We start from the raw sequence: 13211 nt of genomic DNA, 5'->3' as shown, positions 1-13211 counted from the left end.
TGGATAGATTGATAGATAGAGAAATACAGAGATAGATAAATAGATAGATAGATAGATAGATAGATAGATAGATAGATAGATAGATAGATAGATAGACAGATGGATAGATAGTTAGATAGATAGATAGATAGATCGATAGATAGTTAGTTCGTTAGATAGATAGATAGAGAGAGAGAGCGAGAGAGCGAGAGAGAGATAGATAGATAGATAGATAGATAGATAGAGAGAGAGAGCGAGAGAGAGATAGATAGATAGATAGATAGCTAGATAGATAGATAGATAGATAGATAGGTAGACAAACCGAGACCAATTTCCCGATTTTAAATCTTTAGTTGTTTGTTTGCTCTGTTTATTTCCTGCCGATGACCCGCTGTATTTCCCAACTCAGTCTCACACAGCAAACGCCACCTGAGAAAGGTTTTTGCAGAGAGTCACGCCGTGTTCGTACCACTGTGGTACTATCGCTAGTGCAGTAATACACAGCCGTGTCACTGGGCTGCAGATCGGTCAGATTGAGGTGGTAGGAATCGTCGATTCCCCTGACTGCAGACACTCGCCCTTTGAACCCCTCGGATATCTCGGGTGTGTTCGTCCGATATGCGTAGATCAGGAGCTCCCAGACCAGGTTTGGAGCCTGTCGATACCAGTAGGTTCTGGGATGGTCTTTGGGTACAAAACATGTCACCATCATAGAGCCCGATTGGAAACCCGTCAGAAATCTGGGCCTTTGGATAACCGTTTTGGACTGCGCTCCTGTAGAAGACACGAGTGTTAATGGACATTTCCTCATTTTACAGCCGATTGATAGATAGCGGGAGAATGACGGACGGATAGCAGAAGGGATAGTGTGCGAGCAGGGAAGAGAGAAGAAGAGGGATAGAGAGAGGCAGCGAGGGAGATTAAAAAAGAGGGATAGAGAGAGGCAGCGATGGAGAACGAAGAAGAGGGATAGAGAGAGGGAGCGAGGGAGAACGAAGAAGAGGGATAGTGAGAGGGAGCGAGGGTGAGCGAAGGATACGGAGAGAGAGAGGGTGAGAGACGGGAGCGAGGCAGAGAGAGGAGAAGCGATTTCTGTATGTATGTATGTATCTATCTATCAAACTATCTGTCTATATATATAATATATCTATCGAACATCAGTCACTGGTTTAAACTATAGAGGAATAACCCTGTTCTCTATCTGTCCCTCCCGACTGTACTTAGCACAATTTGTCTTCTCTATTTGTCACTGATCAGATACAGTCTATTTATTGCCACAACGCTGTTCCCACATTAACTTTCTTTCTTTCTATCTCTTTTCTTTCTTTTTTTTCTTTCCTTCTTCTTTTTCTTCTTTCTTTCTCTAATTATTGAACAATTATTTTGAAAGATTTTAATACATGCCTGCGCCAGACCCAAAGGCTTCTATGGAGCACCGGCCTCTCGGTTTTCTTACCCGCCAATAGAAACAGCGGCAACGTGCAGTACAGGAGACACGTCCGCATGGTCCGGGAGAGAGTGTCTGAGAGCAGGACTGCAATGGCCAATAAGCTGCCGAGGGCCGGGAGCTATGAGACTGTTGTTTGCATGGCCGGACTGAAGCGTGTAAACGGCACGATCTCTATCATTCATAAGAAAACACTGAATATGCAAGGCCCCGCCCCTCACTCTATGATTGACAGCTCCGACCTTCTCTTTCTGATTGACAGCTGCTGAGACATCTTTGATTGACAGCTCGCTAATTTCTCTCATCGACAGCTCTGGCCCTCCCCTCTCTGACTGACAGCCCTGCAACGGGATCTCTGATTCGCAGCCCTGACTCCCTCTTCCTGGTTGACAGTCCCACCCGTCTATCTCTGATTGGCAGTGAGCAGAGCAGAAGGGAACAGTCTGTTTCAAAGGGAACGTAGACAGATTAAATGCGTGAGCTAGTCAGTGACAGATGGATTCATTGTGGGCCAATGTGACGTCATCCACTTGGAACTGAAGAAGGATATGTCAGAGTAATTCTACATGGTGAGCAGCTTGAAACTGAGGTAGTTTAGCAACTTCATCGAATGATACAAAACAGACGATAAGTTGATATTTAATGGAGGTGTTCAAATGTAAGAGCGGTTGTAATAGAGTAGACAAGGAGAAATTGATTCCTCTGCCGGCAGGATCGGTGAGCAGAGTTCCCATATTTAAGGTAATTGGCAAAATATCCAACTGGTCGATTAGGAGACACTTTTTTATGCAGCGACATGTCATGATAGGGAAAGCACTTCCTGAAAGGGTGCTGGAGACTGATTCATTGGTAACTTTCACAAGGGTGTATGAAAGACTGATATTTAGAGATATTTAGTGGACGAGAATCATATTCATATAAATTCAAGTGCAGCCATTGACCCAATAATATTACCCATAATTACTCCTGGTTAACTAAAAAGCTAAGACTAGTTCAGGATGCAGCTGCAAGGACAGTCAAGAGCAGTTTTGACTACGCTTTGATAACAAACAGCCATTGGTATAAAGGCCTTGTACCCGGGAGGCCATGAAATGAAAGAGAAATTGAAAATTCCATTGAGGTGAAAAATTATAAACAAGATAAACAGAAAGCAGGACAGGGCTAATTTAAAAGTTTTGGTAAAAAAAGGAGTGCCCAAGATGCTACCCTTATTCTGAGTGGCAATGGTACTTTGACCAGTAGAAACAATTAATAAAGGTGCTTTTGATAAAGACCATATATTCACACTGGCCAAACCAACCTTTGAGAAGAAAAGGGTTAAAACCTCGATACTCAAAGAACAACTTTACATAGATGGAAAAACAGAAAATGCTGGAGATACTCAGCAGGTCAAGCAGCATCTGTGAAGAGAGAAACAGAGTTACCGTTTCAGGTCGATGACCTTTCTTCAGAACTGGAAAAAAGCAGGCAATGGAACAGATATTTAAGCAAATGTCGTGGCTGGGAAATGGGAGAGGGGATGAAAGATCAAAGGGGGAGGCCTGCGAAAGGATAAAAGGCAGGAGACATTAAGAGAGGTTGAGAGATATTAAGAGATATTCAAGGCAAAATGAGATGGTAATGGGACAGGTTAAGAAACAAAGGATGGCATTAGAGGAAGTGTAAATTGCGCTGGCATGAAAGAAAACCAGCTACCATATGGGAGAGAAGAACCGAACAAAAGTGTGGATAAAAATATATATAGGACAGGGGCCGAGGTTATGATCTAAAATTGTTGAACTCTATGTTGGGTCCAGAAGGCTGTAAAGTGCCTAATCAAAAGATGAGGTGCTGTTCCTTAAGCTTACGGTGAGCTTCCATGGAACAATGCAAGAAGCCGAGGACGGTGAGGTCTGAGTGGGATTGGAGCGGTGAATTAAAGTGACCAGCGACCAGGAGCTCGGGGTCCACCTTACGGAGCGACCGGAGGTGTTCCACAAAACGGTCACCCAATCTGCATTTGTTCTCCCCAATGTAGAGGAGAACACATCGTGTGCAGCGAATACAGCGTACTAAATTGCAGGACGTACAGGTAAATCGCTGTTTCAGCTGGAAGGGATGTTTCGGGCCCTGGACAGTGGGAAGTGGGGAGGTATAAGGGCATGTGTTGCATCTCCTGCGCTTGCACGGGAAGGTGCCGGGTGAACGGGAAGAGGTTTTCGGGCTGACAGAGGAGTGGGCTAGGGTTTCACGGAGGGAGCGGTCCCTACTGAATGCTGAAAGGGGAGGTGAGGGGAAGATACATTTGGTGGTTGGATCACGCTGGAGGTGGTGGAAATGGGGGAGGATGATGTGGCGGCTGGTGGGGTGAAAGGTGAGGACAAGGAGCATTCTATCGGGGTTCAAGCAGGGAGGGGCAGAGGTGAGGGCAGAGGTGCGGGAGATAGAATGGACACGGTCCTGGGCCGTGTCAACCAGCATAGAGGGGAATCCTCGGTTGAGGAAAAAGAAAGACATTTCAGAAGCACTGGTATGGAAGGTGGCATCGTCAGAGCAGACGCAGCAGAGATGGTGAAACTGGGAGAACGGAATAGAGTCCTGACAGGAGGCGGGGCGGTAGGAATTGTAGTCCAGGTAGCTGTGAGAGTCAGTGGGCTTCTAGTGAAGATTTGTCAATAACCTATCCCCAGAGATGGAGACGGAGAAGTCGAGGAAGTGATGGGCAGCGTCAGAGATGGACTATGTGAGGGCGAGGGAAGGGTGGAAATTGGAAGCAAAGTGAATGAAGTTCAGGGCGAGAGCAGGAAACGGCACCGATATAGTCCTCGATGTACGGGAAGCAGAGTTGAGGGACGGGACCTGAGTACGAATGGAACAAACAATGTTCCACATATTCCACAGACCTACTGCGAGGACAAAGGAACAGACTATAGACGACGTCATCTGTGTCCGAGAGGTTCCAGAGATCAAGGGCTGCGAGAAACTCGATAAAACTATCGCCTAATGTTAAGTATTGATTGCGCTGTTAGCTTGATAAATCTTGATCTATCGCTCAATCGTACTGGCTGCTGCCAATTGGTGTCTTGTCCAAGAACGCAGTGATCATTTAAGATCTTACAAGGGAATTCGACATAAACTTGAAGAGGAAAAAACAGGGCTGTGCAGAATGAGCAGCGGTGTGGGAATAATTAGATAGGAGAGGCCAAAACTAGGGGCCATAAGTATAAGACAGACACTAATCAATCCAATAGGGAAGTCAGGAGAAACTTCTTTACCCAGAGAGTGGTGAGAATGTGGAACTCGCTAACACAAGGCGTGCTTGAGGGAAGTAACATAGATACATTTAAGGGGAAGCTAGATAAACACATGAGGGAGAAAGCAATAGAAGGATATGGTGACAGGGTGAGATGAACGAGGGTGGGAGAAGACTCGTGGGGGACTAATTGGATTGCTCATTCAAAGAGCCGAGTGACCTCCTTCTGAGCTGTACGATTCCATGATTCAATAAAACGCCGATCAATTTTGGGTTAAAGTTCTCTCTTGTTTCAGGCAGAGCAACTTTCAGTTCCCATGTGCTCAACGATAATTAAAGGGTTAAGATCTTCGCTGGGCTGAACTGCTAGTTTCTTTGAAAAAACACGTCAAATGGCGCCAAGAGTCTGATAGAGAAGTGGGTGAACGGTTTTCAACCGATTTTGTACCAGCCGTCCGGATGCAGGTGTCTCAGTGAGAAACATATCTGGGGAGGCATCTCGCCTTTGTACAGTGTGAAACATTCGTGACAGGTTTAAGGGTCCTTAGATGAATTATATCCTAAGTTTATGGGGTTGATCGCATTCATGAAGGTTAAGAAGCGATTTACCAGAATGTTACCAGGGATGAGGAACTTCAGTTATGGGAGACTAGGGATGCTGGGATTGTTGTCCTTAAAGCATAGAATGTTGTTGAGAAATTTTCTCATTTTACATCTTCTTACCACATAGCGGGAGACTGAGGGGTGGATTGCGCGAGGGATTGTGTGCGAGGAAAAGAGAAGAAGAGGGATAGGGAGAGGGGGCGAGGTATAGATGGAATAATAGAGATAGAGAGAGGGAGCGAGGGAGAAAGAAGAAGAGGGATATAGAGGAAGCGAGGGAGAGAGAAGAAGACGGAGTGAGAGAGAGGGCGGGCGGGAGGGTGAGAAAGGGAAGAGAGGCAAAGAGATAGGGAGAGGGGACGCGAAAGCCAGAGCGAGGCAGATTTAGAGATTGACAGGGAAAGAGAGAGACGGAGAGATAGAGCAGACAGAGGGAAAGACGGAGAGAGAGCTGTACAACGAATTATGCATGTATCTAGCTAAGTATCTATATGTCTATCTATCTATCTATCTATCTATGAATCCATTAATCTATCTATCTATCTTTCTTGAGAACTATTTGGGTGTTGGTCTCTGAGATGGGCGGGTTTTTGTAGCACGGCTCAGTCTGAATGTATCTCTGTGCATCACTGCAGGCGCAGAAATACCGCGCCGTGTCGTTCGGCTGCACCATCGATATCTTCAGATCGAAGGAGTTATCTGCACTTTTCTTGGCCCAAAATCGACCTGTGATCCCGTCCGACCTGCTCGGGTCACCTTCCTCCACCGCCTGCAGGATGTGCTGGAATCCCAGGCCCGGGAACTGACGGTACCAGTACATGTAAGAATCAGTTCCGCGTTGGGTACACGGGATAGTTACAGATTCGTCCTCTCTCACCGACACAAACTCCCGGGTCTGCACCATCTTCTGAGACTCGCCAACACCTCGAAGGAAAACAGGATTGAACTGCAAAGAGAGACATTTATTTCCCCAGAAATAAGACATACTAACCTGTTTAAGTGTTAGCTGTCCCATGACTGCTATTCCCCTCTCTCACTCGCTTACTTTTGATCTAAATCGATTTATTTCGGTATTTATCACCCATATCTAATTCAACTGATTAAAGGAATGGATAAGGCAGATAGAGAAAAATAATTTCCTCTGGTTGTGGGAGACCAGAACAAGGGGAGATTAACCTTAAATTTAGAGCTAGGCCTTTTCGGGGTTTTGCGATGAATCATTTCTTCATACAGAGTGTAGTGGAAATCGGCAACTCTCTCCCAAAAAACCTGTTGAGCCTCGGAGTCAACTGAAAATTTCGAAACTGAGCTTGGAAGATGTTTGTTCGGTAAGGTTATTAAAGGTCATCGAACCAAGTCGGGTAACTTGAGTTGAGGTACGGATCAGCCGTGATCTATATGAATGGCTCGAGGGCCTGAATGGCCTCCTCCTGTTCCTATAATCCTGAACATACACTTTTCTCTTTTCTACCGCGCGGCATCCTGCTTTTAGTCGATTTGTCAAAACCAGGTTAATATTCTAAACCCGCAGGCGCTTGTAATTATTCGGGAGTCCGTTGTTTTTAGTGGAGCTCGACTTGTAATAGTGGCAATTGTCAGGGATTGACGTGGGAAAAATCTCTCACTGGTTTAAACAATACAAGAATAACACTGTTCTCTATATGTCCATCCCGACTGTATTTTGCACAATTTGTCTTCTTTATTTGTCGCTGATCAGATACAGTCTATTTATTCCCACAACGCTGTTCTCTCATTAACTTTCTTTCATTCTTTCTTTCTTTCTTTATTTATTTATTTATTTCTCTCTTTCTTTCTTTCTCTCCTTCTTCCTTTCTTTCTTTCCTTCTTTCTTTCCCTATTTATTGAACACTTGATGATTAGGATTTTAATATATTCCTGCACCAGACCCAAAGGCCTCCTATTGGACAGCAGCCTCTCGCTTTACTTACCCACCAATAGGAACAACGGCAACGTGCAGGACAGGAGGCAAGTCCGCATGGTCTGAGACAGAGGGTCTGCGACCGGGACTCTCATGGCCAATAATCAGCCCAGAAACCAGAGCTATGAGACTGTTGTTTGCAAGGCCAGGCTGCCACGTGAAAATGGCGAAATCTCTATCATTCAGAAGAAAAAACTGAAAATACAATGCCCTGCCCATCACTGTCTGATTGACAGCCCTGCTCCGCCCTCTCTGATTGACTGCCCTGCCCCCGCTCTCTCCGAGTGACCGCACCGCCGTTACGCTCTCTGATTCCACAGGGAATGGTTTAAGTGAATAATATGAATGCATTTAAGGGGAGGTAAGGCAAGCATATGAGGGCAAAGGAAATAGATGGTTATGCTGATAGATTTAGATAAGTAATGACGGGAGGAGGCTCATGTGGAGCAAAAACGCTGGCTTGGACTGGTTGGGCCGAATGGCCTGTTTCTGTGCCGTATATCCTATGTAATCGTATGGAACGACTCACAGCTCTACCACTCCTCTCTCTGATTGACAGCAACGCCGGACACCTCTCTGATTGACAGCCCCGCGCCTCCCCTCCCTGAGTGACATCACCACCACTCCCCGCTCTGAAAACTCGTCACCCCCTCTGATTGATAGCGCCACCCCTCACTCTCTGATTGCGAACCCTGCCTCGCCCTCTCTGAATGACAGCTCCGCCCCTAGCTCTCTGATTGACAGCCCTGCAGCGCCGTCTCTGATTGACAGCTCACCACCCTCTCTGATTGACAGCCCCACCCCTCACTCTCTGATTGACAACAATCCAGCGCCCTCTATGATTGACAGCTCTGCCCCTCCACTCTCTGATTGACAGCCCCACCCCTCACTCCCTGACTGACAGCTCTGCAACGCGCTCGCAGATTCGCGGCCCTGAATCTGTCTGATTGACAGTCCCACCCATCTCTCTCCGATTGGCAGTGAGCAGAGCAGACGGGGACAGTCTGTTTCAAAGGGGACATAGAGAGATTAAGTGAGTGAGCAAAACAGTGACAGATAGATTTGTTGTGGGCAAGTGTGACGTCATCCACTTGGGACCGAAAAAGGATAAATCAGCGTATTTCTATATGGTGAGAAGCCTGAAACGGAGGTAGCTAAACAATTTGATGAAATTATATAAGACAGACGATATGGGGAGAGTTAATAGAGGTGTTGAAATTTAAGAGAGGTTGTGATATAATAGACAAGGAGTAATTAATTCCTCTGTGGGCAGGGTCGGTGACCAGAAGGCACAGATTTAAGGTAATTGGCAAAACATTCAACTGGCAGATGAGGAGAATTTTATTTTTACGCAGAGTTGTTATGAACGGGAATGCACTTCCTGAAAGGGTTCTGAAAGCAGATTCATTGTTAACTTTCACAAGGGAATTAGACATAAACTAGAAGAGGATATAAACAGGGCTATGAGGAATGAGCAGGGCTCTGGGACTAATTGGATAGGAGAGGCCAAAACTAGGGGCCATAAATATAAGATAAACACTTCAAAGTCCAATTGTTAATTCAGGAGAAACCTCTTTTCCAAGCGAGTGGTGTGATTGTGGGCCTCGCAACCATAAGGCGTGTTTGAGGGAAATAACATCGATGCATTTAAGGGGAAGCTAGATAAATACATGAGGGAGAAAGAAATAGAAGGATATGTTGACAGGGTGAGATTAAGGTGGGTGGGAGAAGACTCGTGTGGAAATAATTCGATCGCTCTTTCAAAGTGCCGACACGGACTGGACTGACCGAGTGACCTCCTTCTGTGCTTTAGGATTCTATGATTCTATAAAACACGGATCATTGTTGGGTCAAAGGTTTCTCTCGTTTCAAGTGGTGCAGCTTTCAGTTCCCATGTACTCAACGAGAATTGAAGAGTTACATTCTTCGCTGGGCTGAACTTCCAGTTCCTTTGAAACAAACACTTGAAAAGGCGCCTAGAGAGAAGTGGGTAAACGGATTTCAACAGATTTTGTGCCCGCCGCCAGGAGGCAAGTGTGTCAGTGAAATACATATCTGGGGAGTCATCTCAACTCTGCACAGTGTGAAACATTCGTGACAGGTATAAGGGTTCTAAGATCAATTATATCCTATGTGTATGGGGTTGCTCGCCTTAGTGAAGGGTTAGAGGAGATTTACCAGAATGGTGGGAGTGGGCCTTTGGCGTAGCGGTAGCAACCCCTCCGCTGGGCCAGAAGGCGTAGGGTGTCTGAACCCCGCTCCAGACAGTCCCGGCAAGTGGAGTCGGAGCTCCGGCTCTAAATTCTGGGTTGACATCCAGCGGGATACTTGCGTCCGTGGGTGTGGGTGTGGGTGCCCCCCCCCCCCCTCGTATGGGTTGTGGGAGCCCGTAAAACCCTACCGCCATAGGACTAACCACCCTAATGGCTGGTACGAAGATGGTTACGGTCACGGAAGGAGCGTTAATCGCGGCCAGATAATCCTTCCCCCACTTCATACAGTTCCCCAAAGGGAACAGTGTGAAGACACGTACGACGACTACCAGGCATAAGGGAGGTCATTTATGAGAGACAAGCGAAGCTGGTATTGTTCTCCTTAAAGCAGTGAATATTAATGGGCGATGTAATTGAGATTGTTTTTATTCATGGGATGTGGGGGTCACTGGCAAGGCCGCGCATTTATTTCCCATCCCGAATTGCCCTTGAGAAAGGTGGTTGTGAGATGCAGTCTTGATCCGCAAGGGGAAAGTTAATTGAACCAGGAGGGTTTTTACGATAATTCGGTAGTTTCATTATTGCCGATACTTGCTTTTTAATTCCAGATGCATTTATTTAACTGAATTTAAATCCTGCAGCTGCCGTGGTGGCACTGAAATCATTTCTCTGCATTTTTCCTCCAGATATCTGGATTACGTTCTACATTGACATCACCACTATGCTACTGAAGCCCCTATTCAAGATAGCAAAGAGTTTTGATCGGGTAAACAAGGCGGAATTGTTTCCACTGGTAGGCGGGTCCATGACCAGAATACACAGACATAAGGTCATTGGTAAAAGTGCCAGCGGCGACATGCGCAGAATTTTTTTACACAGCGGTTTTTTATGGTCTCCAATGCTCAACCTGAGAGGGTGATGAAGCAGATTCAATAGTAACTTTCTAAAGGGAATTGGATAAATATTTCCTGTGGGAACATGTGCAAGTCTGTAGGGCATAGGACAGGGAAATGGTTCTAAATTGATAGCTGTTTCACAGAGCTGGCACAATCACGATGGTTCGAATGGCCTCCTTCTGTGAAGTATCATTCCATGATGCTGTGATACGGAGCGCCTCTCTCGTCGCTATTGCAATAGCGGAAATAACAGGAATAATTCACAGCCATATCGGAAGCGATGGGTACCTCCTGCACACTTTCGCCACTGACGTTAACCCATTGAACCCACCACAGAATCTGCTGATTAAAATGCAGTTAATTATTTTTTTAAAGCTCATTGGATGCATTGATATAGCATATTATAATTAATTAATAACAAACTGAAATAAACCAAAGAGAGACTCTGTATCTAATCAGTGAGTGAGGGTCTTTAATCTGTACCTAATCAGTGAATGACAGTCTTTACTCTGCATCTAATCAGTGAGCGCGGGTCTTTATCCTGTATATAATCAGTGAGTGAGCATCTTTACTCTGAATCTAATCAGTGAGTGAGGGTTATTACTCTGTATCTAATCAGTCAGTGAGGGTCATTTCCCTGTATCTAATCAGTGAGTCAGGATCATTACTCTGTACCTAATCAGTGAGCGAGGGTCTTTAATCTGTATCTAATCAGTGAGTGTGGATCTTCATTGTGTATCACATCAGTTTATGATGGGCTTTACACTGTATCTAACCTATGCTGTCCACGTCTCGAACACGCCCCCTCTCTCCACCCCTCGGGCTTAACACAACGCTCAACAATGCAGCGACTGGTTCGATCCAGAGACCTGTTCTCTGCTGCGCCGTGTTTTTGTTGCACCGCCCCGGCTCCTTTGTCACTGTGGAGTCGCCAGGCGCAGTAATACACCCCCGAGTGGTTCGCTCGCAGGCGGGCCGGTTGCAGGTGAAAGTTGGAGTCGTCAGGTCCAGAGGCGGTGAAGCCGTCCACCTCTCCCGCCGGGTCAATGCGCATGGTATTTCAAGAGTAGAAAAGTAACAACTCTCTATCTGGGAGTTGGCGGTACCAGGAAAACACTGTACCGACGGAGCCCTCTGCATAACAGCGGATCTGCAATGGGGCGTGCAGGGATTTGGAGATTCCAGGCGAAAATTGCTCAACATTGCCGCTAGCTACACCTGCGAATAGGAGAGAAATTGAGTTAAACTACAGGAGGCGCTCACATGCAGAGCCAATCTGAGCCGTGGCATTTCAGAGGGTGACTTACTGTGCAACACCAGCGCAGACACCAGGCACCGGATTGGATACATTGTGCTTAATACTTTGCACAACCGTAACAAGCGAAATTTTATAAAAAGTATCTGCTCCCCCGGCAGCTGCGTGGCGGCTTCATCGAACTGCAGTTCTGTTTGATGGACACGTTTATCCCGCTCAATCCAAGCCCCGCCTCCTTGCTGTCTGATTGACAGCTGATGGTCGCTCACCCCTACCCCACCCCTCACGCCTTCTCTTCTCTGACGAGGTCGCTCAACCCTTGTAACATTCTGATACATATCCCCTTCACCTCCTCTGCTCAAAGGAGAACAATCACAGCTTCTCTGGCCTCGCCACACAACCGATGTCCCTCGGTCCTGGTAACATTCTGAGAAATCTCTTCGGACCACTCTTTTTGACCTTGACATCCTTTGTAAAATGAGTTTGGATACAACCCTCCATCTGGGGTTGAGGAGAATTGTTTTTCGATGTTTAATCATGAAAACAAATCGAACGATATTGCGAGAAAGTTGTTGCTCAATTAAAATCTTGCACACCACCAGAAATAAAGAAGCAAGTTGGAGAATGTTGTAAAGCATTGTGGCGGTGAGATGCACTCCAGTGGGTGCTGTTTTTTACAAATAAAATTATCATAAAATATTTAGAGCACAATCGAGCTTTCGACCCAACAGGTCCATGCCAGTGTTTAAGCAGCACACGAGCCTCCTCCCAATCCCTTTCATCTGATCCCATCAATATACCGTTCTTTTCATAAGAATATAAGAAATAGGAGCAGGAGTCGGCCATTTGGGCCTTGGAGGCTGCTCCGCCATTCAGTAAGATCATGGATGATCATCTACCTCATCTCCACTTTCCTGCACTATCCCCATATCCCTTGATTCCCTTAATATTCAAAAATCTATCGATCTCTGTCTTGAATATACTCAACGACTGAGCCTCCACAGCCCTCTGGGGTAGAGAATTCAAAAGATTCACCGCCCTCTGAGTGAAGAAATTTCACTTCATCTCAGTCATAAATGGACGACCCCTTATTCTGAGACTGTGACCCCTGGTTCTAGACTTCCCAGCCTGGGGAAACATCATCCCTGCATCTACCCTGTCAAGACCAGTAAGAATTTTGTATGTTTCATTTCCTTGCCCTTGTACTTATCATGCTTCCCCTTCAAAGTGTCTACGGTATTCACCGCGATTACTCCCCCTGCTGTAGCGAATTCCACATTATAACCACTCTCTGGGTAAATATAGTTCTCCGGAATTACCTATTGGATCTATTAGCGACTATCTTATATTTATAGGCCCTATAGCTGGTCTCCCCTGCAAGTGGAATCATCTTCTCTATCTCGACACCATCAAACGCTTTCATAATCTTAAAGATTTTTAGCAGGTCACCCCATCAGCCTTCTCGTTTTTAGAGAAAAGAGACACAGCATGTCCAATCTTTCCGGATAGTTATAAGCTCTCATTTCTGATATCATTCTAATAAATATATGTTGCACCTTATCCAGTTTCTCTGTATCCTTTATGTAACACAGAGACCAGAAATGTTCACAGTACTCCAAATGTGGTCTAACCAAGGTTCTATACAAG

The 13211-nt window shown here is 45.9% G+C and overlaps 1 gene segment (V, D, J or C); it reads right to left on the bottom strand.

Moving 5' to 3' along the window:
* Positions 1–349: 349 nt before the first annotated feature.
* LOC147091452 (T cell receptor beta variable 24-1-like) lies at positions 350–790 on the bottom strand. The segment is given in 1 exon segment: positions 350–790. A coding segment is annotated over 1 exon segment (441 nt).
* Positions 791–13211: the final 12421 nt, after the last annotated feature.

Source organism: Somniosus microcephalus, unplaced genomic scaffold (genome assembly GCF_052327205.1).
Source record: "Somniosus microcephalus isolate GS21.2 unplaced genomic scaffold, FLI_Smic_1.0 unresolved_chr3, whole genome shotgun sequence".
Taxonomy (NCBI): domain Eukaryota; kingdom Metazoa; phylum Chordata; class Chondrichthyes; order Squaliformes; family Somniosidae; genus Somniosus; species Somniosus microcephalus.
This window is presented reverse-complemented; position numbering and strand designations above follow the sequence as displayed.